Source organism: Camelus ferus, chromosome 25 (assembly GCF_009834535.1).
Source record: "Camelus ferus isolate YT-003-E chromosome 25, BCGSAC_Cfer_1.0, whole genome shotgun sequence".
NCBI classification, from domain to species: Eukaryota; Metazoa; Chordata; class Mammalia; order Artiodactyla; family Camelidae; genus Camelus; species Camelus ferus.
In genome coordinates, this window is record NC_045720.1 from 37,802,101 (window position 1) to 37,817,840 (window position 15,740).

A 15,740-nucleotide genomic window follows, 5' to 3' on the forward strand; every position below is an offset into this window, starting at 1 on the left:
TTAAACCTGGCACCTACCAACTTGGAGTGGTCTGCCTCTTTCTTCGGTCTCCCTGTGCCCTCTGTATACAATGGCCAATTTGCAAACCAGTAGGGTTCCACGGGCAAGAGCAAAACAGAATTTATAGCACATATGGAAATGTGTAAAAACAAATTCTCCTTAACTGAAGAATTTTTGAAAAGTAAATCTGGACAATGAGTATGATGAAAGAATAGAGCAAGAGTTATAAACAAATGTATTTCATAAATTACCTGTCAGAAAGCAGATTATCTCCTCATGGATATTAATGCAACATCGTCTCTATTAAAATGCTAACCAAAGGTTAGTTCCTCCCGCGCCTACTGTACTTCATTAGTGGTGTCACATCACCGAATTACAGAGATTTTTCTATCCTGCATCTCAATCGTCCAAATTGTTGAGTTTTCAGGTGTGACCCAGGAATTCCAAGTCAGAACCAGAGAACTTACAGCTGCCACAAAGGCCACACTGGGAACTGATCTCACAAGTCATGTTCATGAGTTTAGACAAGACTCACAGTGTGCACCTTGCAGTAATTTCCCAAGCAGTAACACCAGGCAGGAGAGAAAATAACTGAGATGGCAGAGAGAGAAAGAGAAAGACAGAGAAAGGGGTCAGAGATGACTCTGAACAAAGGCATGAGGTGGAAATCTAAGACTGAGTTATTTTGAAAGAATAGAGATCAATGTCACTCAAACTGTTCTACAACTGGTTTTGGTGATTTTATAAATGTGCCAAATAGCCACAGTTCTAACAGCCTGAAGTAGAGACTACTTGTTTTTCTAGCACCCAGACAGCTGGCAGGACCTTCAGCACTGCCCAGGCTCTGGCAATGCAAGCTTCTCTACAGTCTGACTAGGGGGCCTTGGGCATAGCTACTTAAATGAACATGCCATATGAGGCTTCTGTAGTTTTTATGGGAGTTTCCTGTACCCTCAGTTTTACAGATCTTATTTATAGACTTCATATAACTTTTAAAATAATTTAATACTTGTTAGGCAAAAACTAACTAGATGAAAACTTAAGACCATCGAATGTATTCAACCTTGCTCATGAGGCTTTCTAATAGATATGCTTTCAGATCAAGCACTCTAGCTACTTGAACGTTCTTTGCAATTATTCATCACCCATCTATAAATATCTCAAAATACTCAGCTCCCAAGCTCAAGATTTGCAAAATAGTTCAGTAAATACGAATAAGAGTTTAAAGACAGTCAGAAGCTGGGTAAGATCAGGAAAGTAATAATTTTGCTCCCAGTAGATTTTAGATCACAGATAAAAGATGGCACAAACAGAAAATCAGAGACTCATGCTAGAGTTCAGACACAATTACCTAATTAAAATCAAGGTATGCATCGACTGATAGGAGTAAGTTATGGCCTAAAAGCTATTTATGAAAGGGAATGTTGACTTGTCTGTACACTACTGGTGGGCATGCACATTGGAAGAACTTCTGACTGAGTAACTACATACACAACTACCTGTACAAGAGTGGAAAGAGAATACACGCGGACATTTACTTCAGGGCTGTTGTCCCAGTGGGCAGCTGGAAACAACCAGAAAACCCACTAAAAGGGCTGGGTAGAAAAAGTTAAGGTAAATGGGGCGCTATGCAGCCTTTTTAATCAAATGAGGTAGAAAAGTGTGCACCTGTACTGATCACATAGTAAGATTTCACTGTTGGAAAAAATATATACACACATATATCAATGTCAATATATGCATAAAAATGTCTGGAACGATACACTCTAAGCGGTTAGCAGTGGAGATCACTATCGGGAAAAAGAGGTGCGTGACAGAGACTTTGACACTTATACACTTACATCAGTTATACACTTACTTTGACTCTTACACACTTACATAATTCTGCGATGCTAAATTTTTAAAAATAGCTAAATATTACTTTCAAAACTAAAATAATAAATATCTATATTTTATTTTAATAGATTGTGAATTCTATAATTCCATAATTTGGTCAACTAAGTAAAAACAACAGAATGAAAGTTTTAGGAACCTGGACCTTTTTAATTGACATCTATGAAACAGCACATGAAATCCATTTTCTATGCCGATCAAACACTGCCCTGTCTCACCAGGCACAAGGGGGGATTGGCACTGGATGTGAGTAGACACATTTTACTTGTTAGAACTGAAGCTTTTGATTTTGATTAGAATCCATTTTGATTAGAATATATTTACTTTATATTCACAAAATAATAAGAAATGAAACCACCCTAGAAGTTAAAATGCATATCCTAAAACAGAAGGGGGAGGATTAGAACACACACTGGGAGTAATTACTGGACAAATGAATTAAAACCCCCTATCTAGTTCCCTAACTAAAACTATGGGGGGAAATTCTAGTCAAAGCTTTCTTAGTAAGTATAGAGAAGTTTCCTAATCTAATTCTATTATTACAGAAAACAAATTTTACATAACAAAGAATAAATCTCAAAAATATTTGCCTTTTTATATTTCTAGCCTATGACTTTTGTTTCCACCCATAAAAAATGAAGCAAGTAAATAAAGAGGCCATTAAATCAGGAATTTGTTAAGACATCTCTTCCTATCGAATCACTTGTTTTGCAAGTGACATTCCAGAATGGTTTAAGAAGGTATGGGACAAAGTTGTTTTTACATGTCAAGGGGTCATCTTTGTAAAACCATAACAAAAGGCTCCGCACAATGTATTTGAAGGGAATAATGAAGTTGTATTAAGCACCAATTTAAAAATATATTCAAGCTGGTGGAGATTTGTTCTTGTGAAACTGAATACACTAATTGCAGTAACAATTATCCTCTTTTGAATAAATTAGTAAGGCCCAACTCTTTCCTCAGTGAAATATATGCTTGGGCAAACCCATGGATAAAGATAAATTCCTCCAGATCTCATATCTTTTACTTTATTCCAGAACTCTTAGTCTATGACATAAATTTCAGGGTATGCAGAAGTATATAAGACAGTGTTCTTTTTTATTCTAAAGTGACGGGTTTGATAAGCCTTAAAGAAACTTACCACATAGTTCTTCTGTATCAAGATTGCTGAAAGATAAAAAAAAAGGAGTATTACTTTGATAATATTTAGGTTTTTAAATAGTTAAATACAGTTATTCCCCAATCTACATTGTTATATTAATAGATGATATATAGCTATGGTATTTCTCTTATAAATTCTACATTGTTTAGTCAGTCACATATTAACAATGATTGTCAGATTTTGTCTTTGAACAAATAATTCTTGGAATTTGTGTTTCTCCCAGTGTCATGCTAGGGGAATACTGCATAATTTTAAAGAATGTAGAGCCAGAACGCTTGAGTTCAAATCCTTACTCTACCATTTCCCATCTATGTGGCCCTCAGCACTTTGCATCTATGTGTCTCAGTTACCCAGTCCCAAAATGGGGATAATAATTTGTGTTTCACAGGAATGTCACAGGATTTAAATGGGTTAATAAATATAAAGCAGTTAAAAAAGAAACTAGCACAATTTAGCACTTATAAATGTTAGCCATCATATTCCTGACTTGTTTGAACTGTTAGAACTTTCATATCTAAATTCAACTTTTGGATTAAGTTTGATTCAGTGCTTATTTCCAATGTTTTCTAAAACATAATGAAGAATTACATTGCTTAATATTTTCATGTAAACAACAGAAATCCATTACTCTTACGAAGATAACTGCAAAAGAGCCAGGTGAACTGTCTGCAGATATATAAAACATTACTATCAGAAAAATAATGCCTTGACCAAGGAAAATATGGTACAGGAATTCAAGGATGGTCCAATATCAGGAAATAAATCAATATAACACTACATCATAGTAAAGGAAAAAAAACCATCATATTAACAAACATTAAATGAGAATTTAATAAAAACTCAACATGCATTCTTATTTTTACAAGTTTAAATGAAACAGGAATACAAGTAAACCTCTTTCTTGAATATGATGAACACTACTGAAAATCAACTGCAAACATCATTTGGCTACATACAGATGGTATATGTCAAAACTCAGTGTAAATAAACTTCATAATTCAGTCCTCCTTTAAGTAGCAATCAGGGTTGATACACAGGAGGGACACTGGTGTAAGCATTTCAAACACCAGGTCTTTTTACCAATTCCATCACCAAATTTCTTATGTAATATTAAATTCAGGATTTTATCCCAAGATGCTGAATATTTGATCTTGGGTAAACGATCTCTCTATACTACAGTAAAATTTTTTGTAAAGTAGTATTTGCCATCAGATAGAATATGTAGCATTTTCTGTAATGGTTTTGGTATGGGCCCATTCATTTATTTATTGCACAAACTTATACTGTTATGTTCCAGGCATTGTTCTAACCACCACAGATAATTTGGTTGCCATAGATACTGAGAACAACATGTCAGATCACTAGTTTCTAGCAGCTCAATTTAGAGGTAGACTCCTGCAATAAATCCATGAAATGCAAAATATTGAAATTTTATATTTCTATACATTTCAAAATGATCAGTAAGGGGGGAAATGGTTAACTGGTAAAAATGATCAGGGGCTATGTAATAGAGGACAGAATTTGGGGACTACCTCAAAGGTTAAATATGAGTAAAAAATGGCCAACAAAGGAAGACAATTCCAGTTAGAGAAACACTATTTGCAATAAAAATTTAAAGTGTGAAGAATACTTTACTAAATTTCTGTTACTAAACTACTCAGAAAACTGAGTAGTTCCCATGGCTAGAACATAGGTCATTATGAGGAAATCAGTCTGAAAAATGCAAAGCCTCATGTGATCGTCTAAGAAATTTCTACTTTATCTTTTTGTCAATTTAGAATCAAAGAAGAGTTGAAAGGTGAGTGATATGATTAGATTTACACTTTTAAAGGGTCACTGACACATGGGTTAAGATGTGACAGAAACAGAGTGAAAAAAAAAGAAAAAAGGACAAGTTTGGAAGTCGTGAGACCAGTTTAGAAGTTACCACTACAGTCTGGACAAGAATGGAGCATATCAACTGAAGGAGTGTGCAAGGACACCCACTGGGGGGCAAGAAGAAATGCTTTTTTATATTTTACTTTTCTGGAAAAAAATGTATTTTTTAAAATTTATTTTCCTTTCAGCATTATTGAGCCTTAATTGACATGCAGCACCGTGTAAGTTTAAGGTGCACAGCGCGATCTCACTTACATACATCAAGACATGATTATCACACTATGTTTAGGGAATACCCATCATCTCATTGATACAAGATTAAAGAAATTTCTTTTTCTTATGATGAGAACTCTTAGAATTTACTCTCTTAACAACTTTCATATATAACATATGCAGTGTTAATTATATTACATTCTGTTGTACATCACATCCCTAGTACTTTCATACCTTATAACTGAAAGTTTGTACCTTTTGACTGCCTTCTTCCAATTCCCTCTCCCCCACCACCCCATGTCTGGTAATCACAAAATTGATCTCTTTTTTGTTTGGGGATCATAACTGACCTACAAACCTATGTTAGCTCCTGTTACACAACACAGTAATTTGATATTTCTGTAAATTTTGAAATGATCACCACCATAATCCAGTTAAGATCTGACACAATACAAAGATATTACATATTTAATGACTATTTACCCCACACTATACCTTTCATACCCATGACACATTAATTTTGCAACTGGAAGTCTGTACCTCTTAAATTCCCTCATCTATTTCTCTCCTCCTCCCGACTCCCTCCCCTCTGGCAACCATCTGTTTGTTCTCCATTTCCATAACTCTGTTTTATTATGTTTGTTCATTTGTTTTGTTTCTTAGATTCCACACATCAGTGAAACCATACAATATTTGTCTTCCTCTGTCTGGTTACTTCACTTAGGATAATACTCTCTAGGTCCATCCATGTTGTTGCAAATGGCAAGATTTCATTCTGTTTTCATGGCTGAGTAATACTCACATATGTGTGTGTGTGTGTGTGTGTGTGTGTGTGTGTGTGTGAAATATATATTTTTGATAGTAATCATTTTGATAGGTGTGAGGTGATATTTCATTGTGGTTGTGATTTGCATTTCCCTGATGATATGACGTTGAACATTTTTCATAAGCATGTTGGCCATCTGTGTGTCTTCTTTGGAAAAAAGAGATTTCCATATATTAATTTTGTATTTTACAACTTTACCAAATTCATTGATGAGTTCTAGTAGTTTCTAGTAGCATGTTTAAGATTTTCTATGTATAGTATCATCATTTGCAAACAGTAACCTTTTAACTTCTTCACCTCCAGTTTGGATTCCTTCATTTCTTTTTCCTTGTGAGATTGCTATGTCTAGGACTTCCAAAATTATGTTAAATACAAGTGGCAAGAGTGGACATCCTTGTCTTGTTCTTCAGCTTACAGGAAATGCTTTCAGCTTTTCACCACTGAGTATGATGTCACTTGTGGGCTTGTCATATGCAGCCCTTTATTACGTTGAGGCATATATTTTCTATACCCCTTTGCTGAGAGTTTTTATCATGAATGGAAATGGAACTTTTCAGAAGGTTTTTATGCATCTATGAAGATGATCATATGATATTTGTTCTTCAATTTGTTAATGTAGTGTAGCACATGGACTGATTTATGGATATTGAACCATCCTTTTATCCATGGGATAAGTCTCACTTGATCATGGTATGTGAACCTTTAAATGTATTATTGAATTCAGGAGCTGAAATTCTGTGGAGGATTTTTGCATCTATTTTTATCACTGATACTGGCCTGCAATTTTCGTTTTTTGTGTGTGATTATCTTTCTGGGTTTTGGTATCAGAGTGATGCTGGTCTCAGAGAATGAGTCTGGAAATGATCCCAGCCTCTGAGATGGCTAAGTATTCACTCTTCTCTAAATGTTTGGCAGAATTCATCTGTAAAGCCTGAACTTTTGTTTGTTGGGAATTTTCTTTATTACTGATTCAATTTCTTTAGAAGTAATTTCTCTGCTTACATTGTCTATTTCTTCCTGGTTCACTCTTGAGAAGTTGTACATTTCTAGCAGTTTGTGGTTTCTTCAAGATTGTCCACTTTTTAGCAATTGTTGGTAGCAATCTCTTTAATTTATTTTTAGTCTCTTTTTCATTTCTTTCTGGTCTGATATTTATGATTTGTTTCCTTCTACTAACTTCGGGTTTTGTTTGCTCTTCTTTTCCTAGTTCCTTTAGGTTTAAGATTAGGTTGTTGATTTGTATTTTTCTTGTTGCCCAAGATAGCTGTGTCACTGTAAAATTCCTTCTTAGAACTGCTTATGCAGCATCTTGTAGGTTTTGGATTATAGTATTTTCATATTCATTTGTCTTCAGGTATTTTTTCTTTCTTCTTTGATTTCTTTAGTGGTTAAATTTAGTAGCATACTGTTCAACCTCTATGTGTTTGTGTTTTTTGCAGTTTTACTCTTTTAGTTGATTTCTACCCTCATAGCATTGTGGTCAAAAAAGATGCTTGATATGACTTCAGTTTTATTAAATGTCTTGAGACTTGTTTTGTGAACAAGCACGTGAGAATGTTCCATATGCACTTTGAAAAGAAAGTGTATTCTGCCACTTGGGGATGAAATGTTATATACATAACATTTGGACTCAAGTGTCATTTAAAGCCAGTGTTTCCTTATTGATTTTCTGTCTGGGTGATCTGTCCATTGTCCTAAGTGGGGTATTAAGAATGTACTATCATTTTATTAATGACAATTTCTCTCTGTATGTTGGATAATCTTTTCTAGGCAAATAGGTGCTCCTATGTTGAGAGCATATATATTTACAATTGTTATATCTTCTTCTTTGATTGTTCACTCGATCATTATATAATGTCCCTCCTGTCATTTGATACAATCACTGTTTTATTTTATTACTTTTTTATTTAATATATTTTTATTGAAGTATAGTCAATTTATAATGTTGGGTCAACTTCTGGTGTATAGCACAATACTTCAGTCATATAGGAACATACATATGTTCATTTTCCTATTCTTTTTCACCAAAAGTTACTAGAAGATATTGAATATGGTTCCCTGTGCTATACATTATAAACTTGTTGTTTATCTATTTTATATAAATATACATATATGTAAGTTATTATCTGCAAATCTCAAACTCCCTATTTACCCTTTCCCACCCCTTCCCCCCTTAGTAACCATAAGTTTGTTTTCTATGTCTGTGAGTCTAAGTTTGTTTCTGTTTTGTAAATTAATTCATTTGTCTTTTTTGTTTTCCAGATTCTGCATATAAGTGATATCCTATGGTATTTTTCTTTCTTCTTTGGCTTACTTCACTTAGAATGACATTCTCCAGGGACATCCATGTTGATGCAAATGGTATTATGTTGTCATTTTTATGGCTGAGTAGTATTCCATTGTATAAATATACCACAGCTTCTTTATCCAGTCATCTGTTGATGGACATTTAGGTTGTTTCCATGTCTTGGCTATTGTAAATAGTGCTTCAGTGAACACTGGGATGCAGGTGTCTTTTTGAATTAAGGTTCCCTCTAGTTATATGCCCAGGAGCAGGATTCCTGGGTCATATGTAAGTCTATTTTTAGTCTTTTGAGGAATCTCCATACTGTTTTCCATAATGGCTGCACCAAACTGCATTCCCACCAACAGTGAAGGAGGGTTCCCTTTTCTCTACAGTGTCTCCAGCATTTATCATTTGTGGACTTTTGAATGATGGCCATTCTGACTGGTGTGAGGTGATACCTCATGGTAGTTTTGATTTGCATTTCTCTGATAATTAGTGATATTGAGCATTTTTTCATGTGCCTATTGGTCATTTATATGTCTTCACTGGAGAATTACTTGTTTATGTCTTCTGTTCATTTTTGGATCAGGTAGTTTGTTTTTTACTTATTAAGTTGCACGAGCTCTTTATATATTCTGGTGATAAAGACCTTATCAGTCTCATCATTTGCAAATATTTCCTCCCATTCTGTAGGTTATCCTTTTGTTTTGCTTATGGTTTCCTTTGCTGTGCAAAAGCTTGTAAGTTTAATTAGGTCCCATTTGTTTATTTTTGCTTTTATGTCTATTGCTTGGGTAGACTGCATTAGGAGAACATTTTTGAGATTTATGTTGGATAATATTTTGCCTGTTTTCTTCTAAGAGGTTTATAGTGTCTTGTCTTATGTTTAAGTCTTTAAGCCATTTTGAGTTTATTTTTGTGTATGGTGTGAGGGGAGTGTTCTAACTTCATTGATTTACACGCAGCTGTCCAGGTTTCCCATCACCACTTGCTAAAGAGACTGTCTTTATTCCATTGTATATTCTTGCCTCTTTCATCAAAGATTAATTGACCAAAAGTTCGTGGGTTTATTTCTGGGCTCTCTATTCTGTTCCATTGATTCATATGTCTGTTTTTGTAACAATACCATGCTGTTTTGATTACTGTAGCTCTGCAGGTATTGTCCAAAGTCTGGGAAGGTTATTCTTCCAGACTCTTTCTTTTTCTTCAGTAACACTTTGGCAATTCTGGGTCTTTGTGATTCCATATAAATTTTAGGATTATTTGTTCTAGTTCTGTGAAAAATGTCCTGGGTAATTTGATAGGGACTTGCATTAAATCTGTAGATTGCTTTGGGTGGTATGGCCATTTTAACAATATTAATTCTTCCAATCCAAGAATATGGGATATATTTCCATTTATTTAAGTTATCTTTAATTACCTTAATCAGTGTTTTGTAGTTCTCCATGTATAAGTCTTTCACTTCCTTGGTCAGATTTATTTCTAAGTTGGTTTTTTTTTATGCAATTTTAAAAGGGATTGTTTCTTTACTCTCTTTTTCTGGTATTTCATTGTTAATGTTAAGAAATGCGACTGATTTCTGTAGGTTATTCTTGTATCCTGTAACCTTGCCAAATTCTTTTATTAGTTCTAGTAGTTTTTGTGTGGAGCCTTTAGGATTTTCTGCATATAGTATCATGACATCTGCATATAATGGCAATTTTACTTCTTTTCCAATTTGAATCCGTTTTATTTCTTTTTCCTGTCTAATTGCTATGGCTAGGAGTTCCAATACTATATTGAATAGGAGTGGTGAGAGTGGGCATCCTTGTCTTGTTCCAGATTTTAGGGGGAAGGTTTTCAGCTTTTCACCATTGAGTATTATGCTAGCTGAAAGCTTGTCGTAAATAGTTTTTATTGTGTTGAGATATGTTCCCTCCGTACCCACTTTGGTAAGAATTTTTATCATAACGGGTGTTGAATTTTATCAAATGCTTTTTCTGCATCTATTGAAATGATCATATGATTTTTGTCCTTTCTCTTTTTGATGCGGTGTATCACTGTTGATTGATTTGCTTGTGTTGAGCCATCTGTGTGTTCCTGAGATGAATCCAACTCAATTATGGTGTACGATCTTTTTTTATGTGTTTTGGATTCTATTTGCTAATATTTTGTTGAGGATTTTTGCATCTATGTTCATCAATGATATTGGCCTATAGCTTTCTTTTTTGGTAGTGTCTTTGTCTGACTTTGGATCAGGGTAATATGGTGGCTTTACAGAATGAGTTTGGGAGTGTTTCTTCCCCTTCAATCTTTGGAAGAGTTTGAGAAGGACTGGTATGAAGTTCTTCTCTGTATATTTGCTAGAATTCCCCAGTGAAGCCATCAGGTCCTAGACTTTTGTTTGCAGGGAGTTTTTGTTTTGTTTTGGTTTGTTTTGTTTTGCTGATTCTATTTCACTTCTAGTGATTGGTCTGTTCAAGTGATCTATTCCTTCTTGATTCAGTTTTGGTGGACTGTAAGTTTCTAGAAACTTGTCCATTTCTTCTAAGTTGTCCAATTTATTGGCATATAGTTGTTCATAGTATTCTCTTATGATTTTTTGTATTTCTGTGGTGTTGGTTCTAATCTCTCCATTTTCATTTATTTTGTGTATTTGTGTCCTCTCTCTCTCCTTCTTGGAGGAAATATATACATACACACATATATATAGGGGGTATATATACACTATATATATAATTATTTTTTAAATGCTGACCTCTTAATTTCAAACACATTTTAACAACCATGCATTTTTCCTGCCCTCCTGCCACATTTACTTTTTGACATCATATTTTACATCTTTTTCTCCTGTGAGTCCGTTAATTATTTATTGTGGATATAGATGATTTTACTACTTTTGTCTTTTAACGTTCCTACTAGCTTATATCTGGTTGATTTATTACCTTTATTGTATATTTACCTTTACAATGAGATTTTTCCTTTTGTACTTTTAATATTCCTAGCTGCAGCCTTTTCTTTTTTACTTAAAGAAGTTCCCTTTAACATTTCTTGTAAAACTGTTTTGGTGGTGCTGAACTCTTTTTGCTTTTGCTTGTCTGTAAAACTTTTGATCTCTCCATCAAATCTGGATAAGTGTTTGGACAGAGTATTCTTGTTGTATGTTTTTCCCTCTCAGCATTTTATCATGCCACTCCCTTCTGGCCTGCAGTGTTTCTGCTCAAAAGTGAGCTGATAGACTTACAGAAGTTTGCTTGCACATAACTTTTTGCTTTTCCCTTGCTGCTTTTAATACTGTCTCTTTACTTTTAATTTTTGCCATTTTAATTACAGTGTATCTTGGTGTGGTACTTTTTGGAGTGGGGCTCAGTTGTCCTCATTGCTGGTGCTGGCCTGCTTAGGGTGGACTGGGTCCTGACAGAGCAGTCAGCTTGGGCTGCAGTGTTCTTGGGGTTGTTGTACGCCTATGGTGGTTGGGGCTCAGCCCCAAGGGATCTGAGGCTGGTGCCTACCCACTAATGTGTGAGCTGGGTCCCAGGGCTAATGCTAGTTCACTGGTGGGTTGATCCAGGTCCCAGAGTTTCTGGCTGCAGGGTCCTGTGGTCCTGGAGTTGGTGTGTCAGCCCAGCTGTGGATGGGAATGGATCCTGGGCCCTCTGATGGACAGGGCTGGGTCCCGAGTCAGCTGTGGGCTCAGGGGTTCCTAAGGAACCTGCTGGTAGGTGGGGCTGTTTCTCCACCTGACTAGCTGCTTTTCTTGAGGTCTCCCGCACTGGTGCCCACAGGGTCAAGTCCTAGTTCTAATAAGCAAGACAGAGGATTCCAAAATGATGCTTGCCATCACCAGTGTCCTTGTGGTAGAATGACCTCCAAAACATGGATGTGGCTAGTTTTTATGTTCCCTGAATGAGCTCCAATTGATTCCTACTTCTCTGGGAGGCTCTCCAAAATCAGCAAGTGGACCTGACCCAGTCTTTTTCCAAATTTCTGCTTCTTCTCTGGGTTCTGGAACATGTGAGATTTTGTGTGCCTCATTTAATAGTGGCATTTTATTTCGACAGCCCTCTGGTTCTCCTGAAAATAAGCCCCACTGGTTTTCAAAGCCAAATATTCTAGGGGCTCATCTTTCTGGTACAGGACCCATCTGAGGATCTCATTGTGAGACTTGATCCCCTGTGCTCCTTAAGGAGAACTTCTGCAATTGTAATTATTCTATTTGTGGGTCACCTACCCCAAGGGTATAAGACTTGAGTATACCAGGTCCTCTGTTCTCCTACATGTCTCATTGTGCTTCCTTTTTAATATCTTTAGCTGTATAAGATCTTTTCTGCTAGATTTCAGTCTTTCTCATCGAGAGTTGATCTGTAAATAGTTATAAATTTTGTGCCCATGGAAAGAGGTAAACTCAGGGCCATCCTACGCTGCCATCCTAATCACTCTCTGTATTTATATCTAATATTACATTTTCATTTCTTTTTGTTTAATTTTATAACATTAATATTAATACAATGGTGCATATATGTAATTTATAAACAAATAAATCTTTTTAATTATAATGGGATTCCAAGCTAGAAAGCATTATCTAGCACAAGAGCTTGATCAAGAATAATTCAGAGGTCTAAGGGTTCTAAGCTGGGATGGGGAGAGGGGCAAAAAGCGTATACAGATGTGAAGAATTTTGAGGTAAAACCAACAAAACTTAGAACCTTACTGGATTCAGAATTCAGAATAGCTTAGATTTTTATTATTACTATTTCAAACATTTTGGTCATTAAGATATGTATTTCCTAACATTACTGTTTATTTATAGAACTTCTGACTTGAAAAGGACATTAATGATCACTTTGTTTTTTAATTTGTTTTCCTCAGAATATTTCACAGATTCATAAGAAGATGTGTTTCATATTTCAAAGGAAAAACAGCCCCAAAACATGACTGAAAATTAAATTACTTGGAATATATCATAAAATATAGTAGTTCAGAGTAATTTGCATGGCATTAACTCTACTGGTTCCAGAATAAAAGACTGTGTGAAGTACTGAAGTATTTGTCAGCTCAAATATTCCCTTCTTTAGCTATTTACTAACCAAAGCCATTTACAGATTCAATGCAATCCTTATTGGAATTCCAATGGCATTTTTCACAGAAACAGAACAAACAATTTCAAAGTTTGTATGGAATCATAAAAGACCTCCCAAAACTAAAACAATCTGAGAAAGAACAGATCATTCAGTGCCATTTAGTGGTTTCAAACTACATTACAAAGTTATAGTAATCAAAACAGTGTTGTATTGTCATAAAAACAGACATGTAGATCAACAAAACAGAACAGAGAACCCAGAAATAAACACACACACATATGGTCAATTAATTTACAACAAAGGAACCATGAATATACAACAGTCTCTTCAGTAAATGTTGCTGGGAACACTGGACAACCACATGCAAAAGAATAAAACTGGACCACTGTCTTCCACCACACACAAAAATCAGCTCAAAAAGGATTAAAGACTTGTACATAAACCTGAAACCATAAGACTCCCAGAAGAAAACATGGCGGTTAAACTCTTTGACACTAGTCTTGGCAATGATTTTTTTTAATTTGATACCAAATGCAAAGGCAACAAAAGAAAAAAATTAACTACACCAAACTAAAAGGCTTCTGCACAACAAAGGAAATCATTAACAAATGAAAAGGCAACCTACCGAATGGGAGAAGATATCTGCAAATCATGTATCATAACATATAACATATAATCACATATATAAGGGGTTAATATCCAAAGTGTAAGAGGAACTTATAAGTCAATAGCAAAAAAAAAAAAAAAAAAACAAACAAACTTTTAAAAATGGTCAGAGGACTTAGACATTTTTTTCCTAGAGGACATACAGATGGCCAACAGATACATGAAAGGTGCTAAACCTCACTAATCAGGGAAATGCAAGTCAAACTCACAATGAGATGTCACTTCACACCTATCAGAATGGCTACCATCAAAAAGACAAGAGGTTAAGTGTTGATGAAGATATGGAGAAAAGGGAATCATTGTGCACTGTTGGTGGGAATGTAAATTGGTGCAACCACTATGAAAAACGGTATGGAGGTGCCTCAAAAAATTAAAAATAGAATTACTATACAATCCAGGGATTTTACATCTGGGTATAAATCCAAAGGAAATAAAATGACTATCTTGAAAAAATATCTGCACCCCCTTGTTCAATTCAGCATTATTTACAATAGTCAAGATACGGAAACAACCTAAGTATCCATAATAGAGGGATGAATAAAGTGTGATGTGTATATATATCATATACATATATACATAGATTACATAATAATGGAATATTATTCAACTATAAAAAGAAGAAAATCTTGCCATTTGCAGCAACATGGATGGATCTTGAAGGCACTATGTTAAGTGAAATATGTCAGATGGAGAAAGAGAAGTATTATACGATCTCACTTATATGTGGAATTTAAAAAACTGAGTTCATATATACAGAGAGCAGATCAGTGGTTGTCAGAGGTGGGCAGAGAGGTGGGGGAAATGGGTGAAGAGGGTCGAAAGGTAAAAACTTCCAATTAAGATAAATGTTATGGGGATATAACATATAGCATGGTGAGTATAGTTAACAATTCTGTATTGCATATTCGAAAGCTATCATCATAAGAAAAAAAAAAAAACATTGCAACTATGTGAGGTGATACCATGTCAACTAGCCTTATCATGGTAGTCACTGGGCAATACGTACATATATCAAAACATTATGTCATACATCTTGAACTAGTAAAATGTTATATGTCGATTACTTCTCAACAAAACTGGGGAAAACGAACTATGCTGATTAAAACAAACAAAAGATCCTCAGTGGAGGATGACGAGGTGCTGGGAAGTAGCCTGAGAAGAATGACCAGGGGAGATTCATGTCTCAGAAGTCACAGAGAGGAGAGTTCCAGGAGTTTACTACACAGAAGAAAAGACACAATGAAGTATGAAGAAGAACCACTGCAATTCACACTTAAGTGTCTTTGGCAACTTTTGAAACAACAGTTTCACTTCTTCCCTGAAATTGGAGCTAAGCCAATCCAGGCAGAGCAAAGCCATGGCTTTTTGGAGAAATGGGGCATAAAAGGAAGAATAAGGCAAGGCTGTTGAGACGTAGGGAGATAGATTCAAATAAAAGTAGAAAGTTGTATTTGCAGACTGGAACCTAGAGACTGAGAGGAAAAAGAAGCAACAGGTGGAGAGACGCCAAGCAGGGACAGGAAGAAGGGGTCTGAAGCACAGCTGTAACCTCAAAGACAAGAAGGCATATTTCTCTCTCCCAGCCTAAATTTTTTTAAAGGCAGAAATCCAATCGGCTCATAATCATGTCCATTTTCTAGTTTAGAGGTTTCTAAATCTGGCTAAGCATCTGAATCTCTTGGGAAATTTTTTAATGCAGATTTCCAGGCCAAATCCTTAAAGCTATGCTTCAGAAATTCAAGGTGTGACTTAGGA

General features: G+C 35.3%; 1 protein-coding gene across 3 annotated transcripts in view; it reads right to left on the reverse strand.

Moving 5' to 3' along the window:
- NECAB1 (N-terminal EF-hand calcium binding protein 1) overlaps nucleotides 1-15,740 on the reverse strand; it is a 234,802-nt gene that overhangs the window by 125,625 nt on the left and 93,437 nt on the right. For all 3 annotated transcript variants that reach the window (XM_032467632.1, XM_032467631.1, XM_032467633.1), the window contains exon 4: nucleotides 3,035-3,060. In XM_032467632.1, coding sequence (XP_032323523.1) covers nucleotides 3,035-3,060 — 26 coding nt within the window. The remainder of the gene's footprint in view (nucleotides 1-3,034; nucleotides 3,061-15,740) is intronic.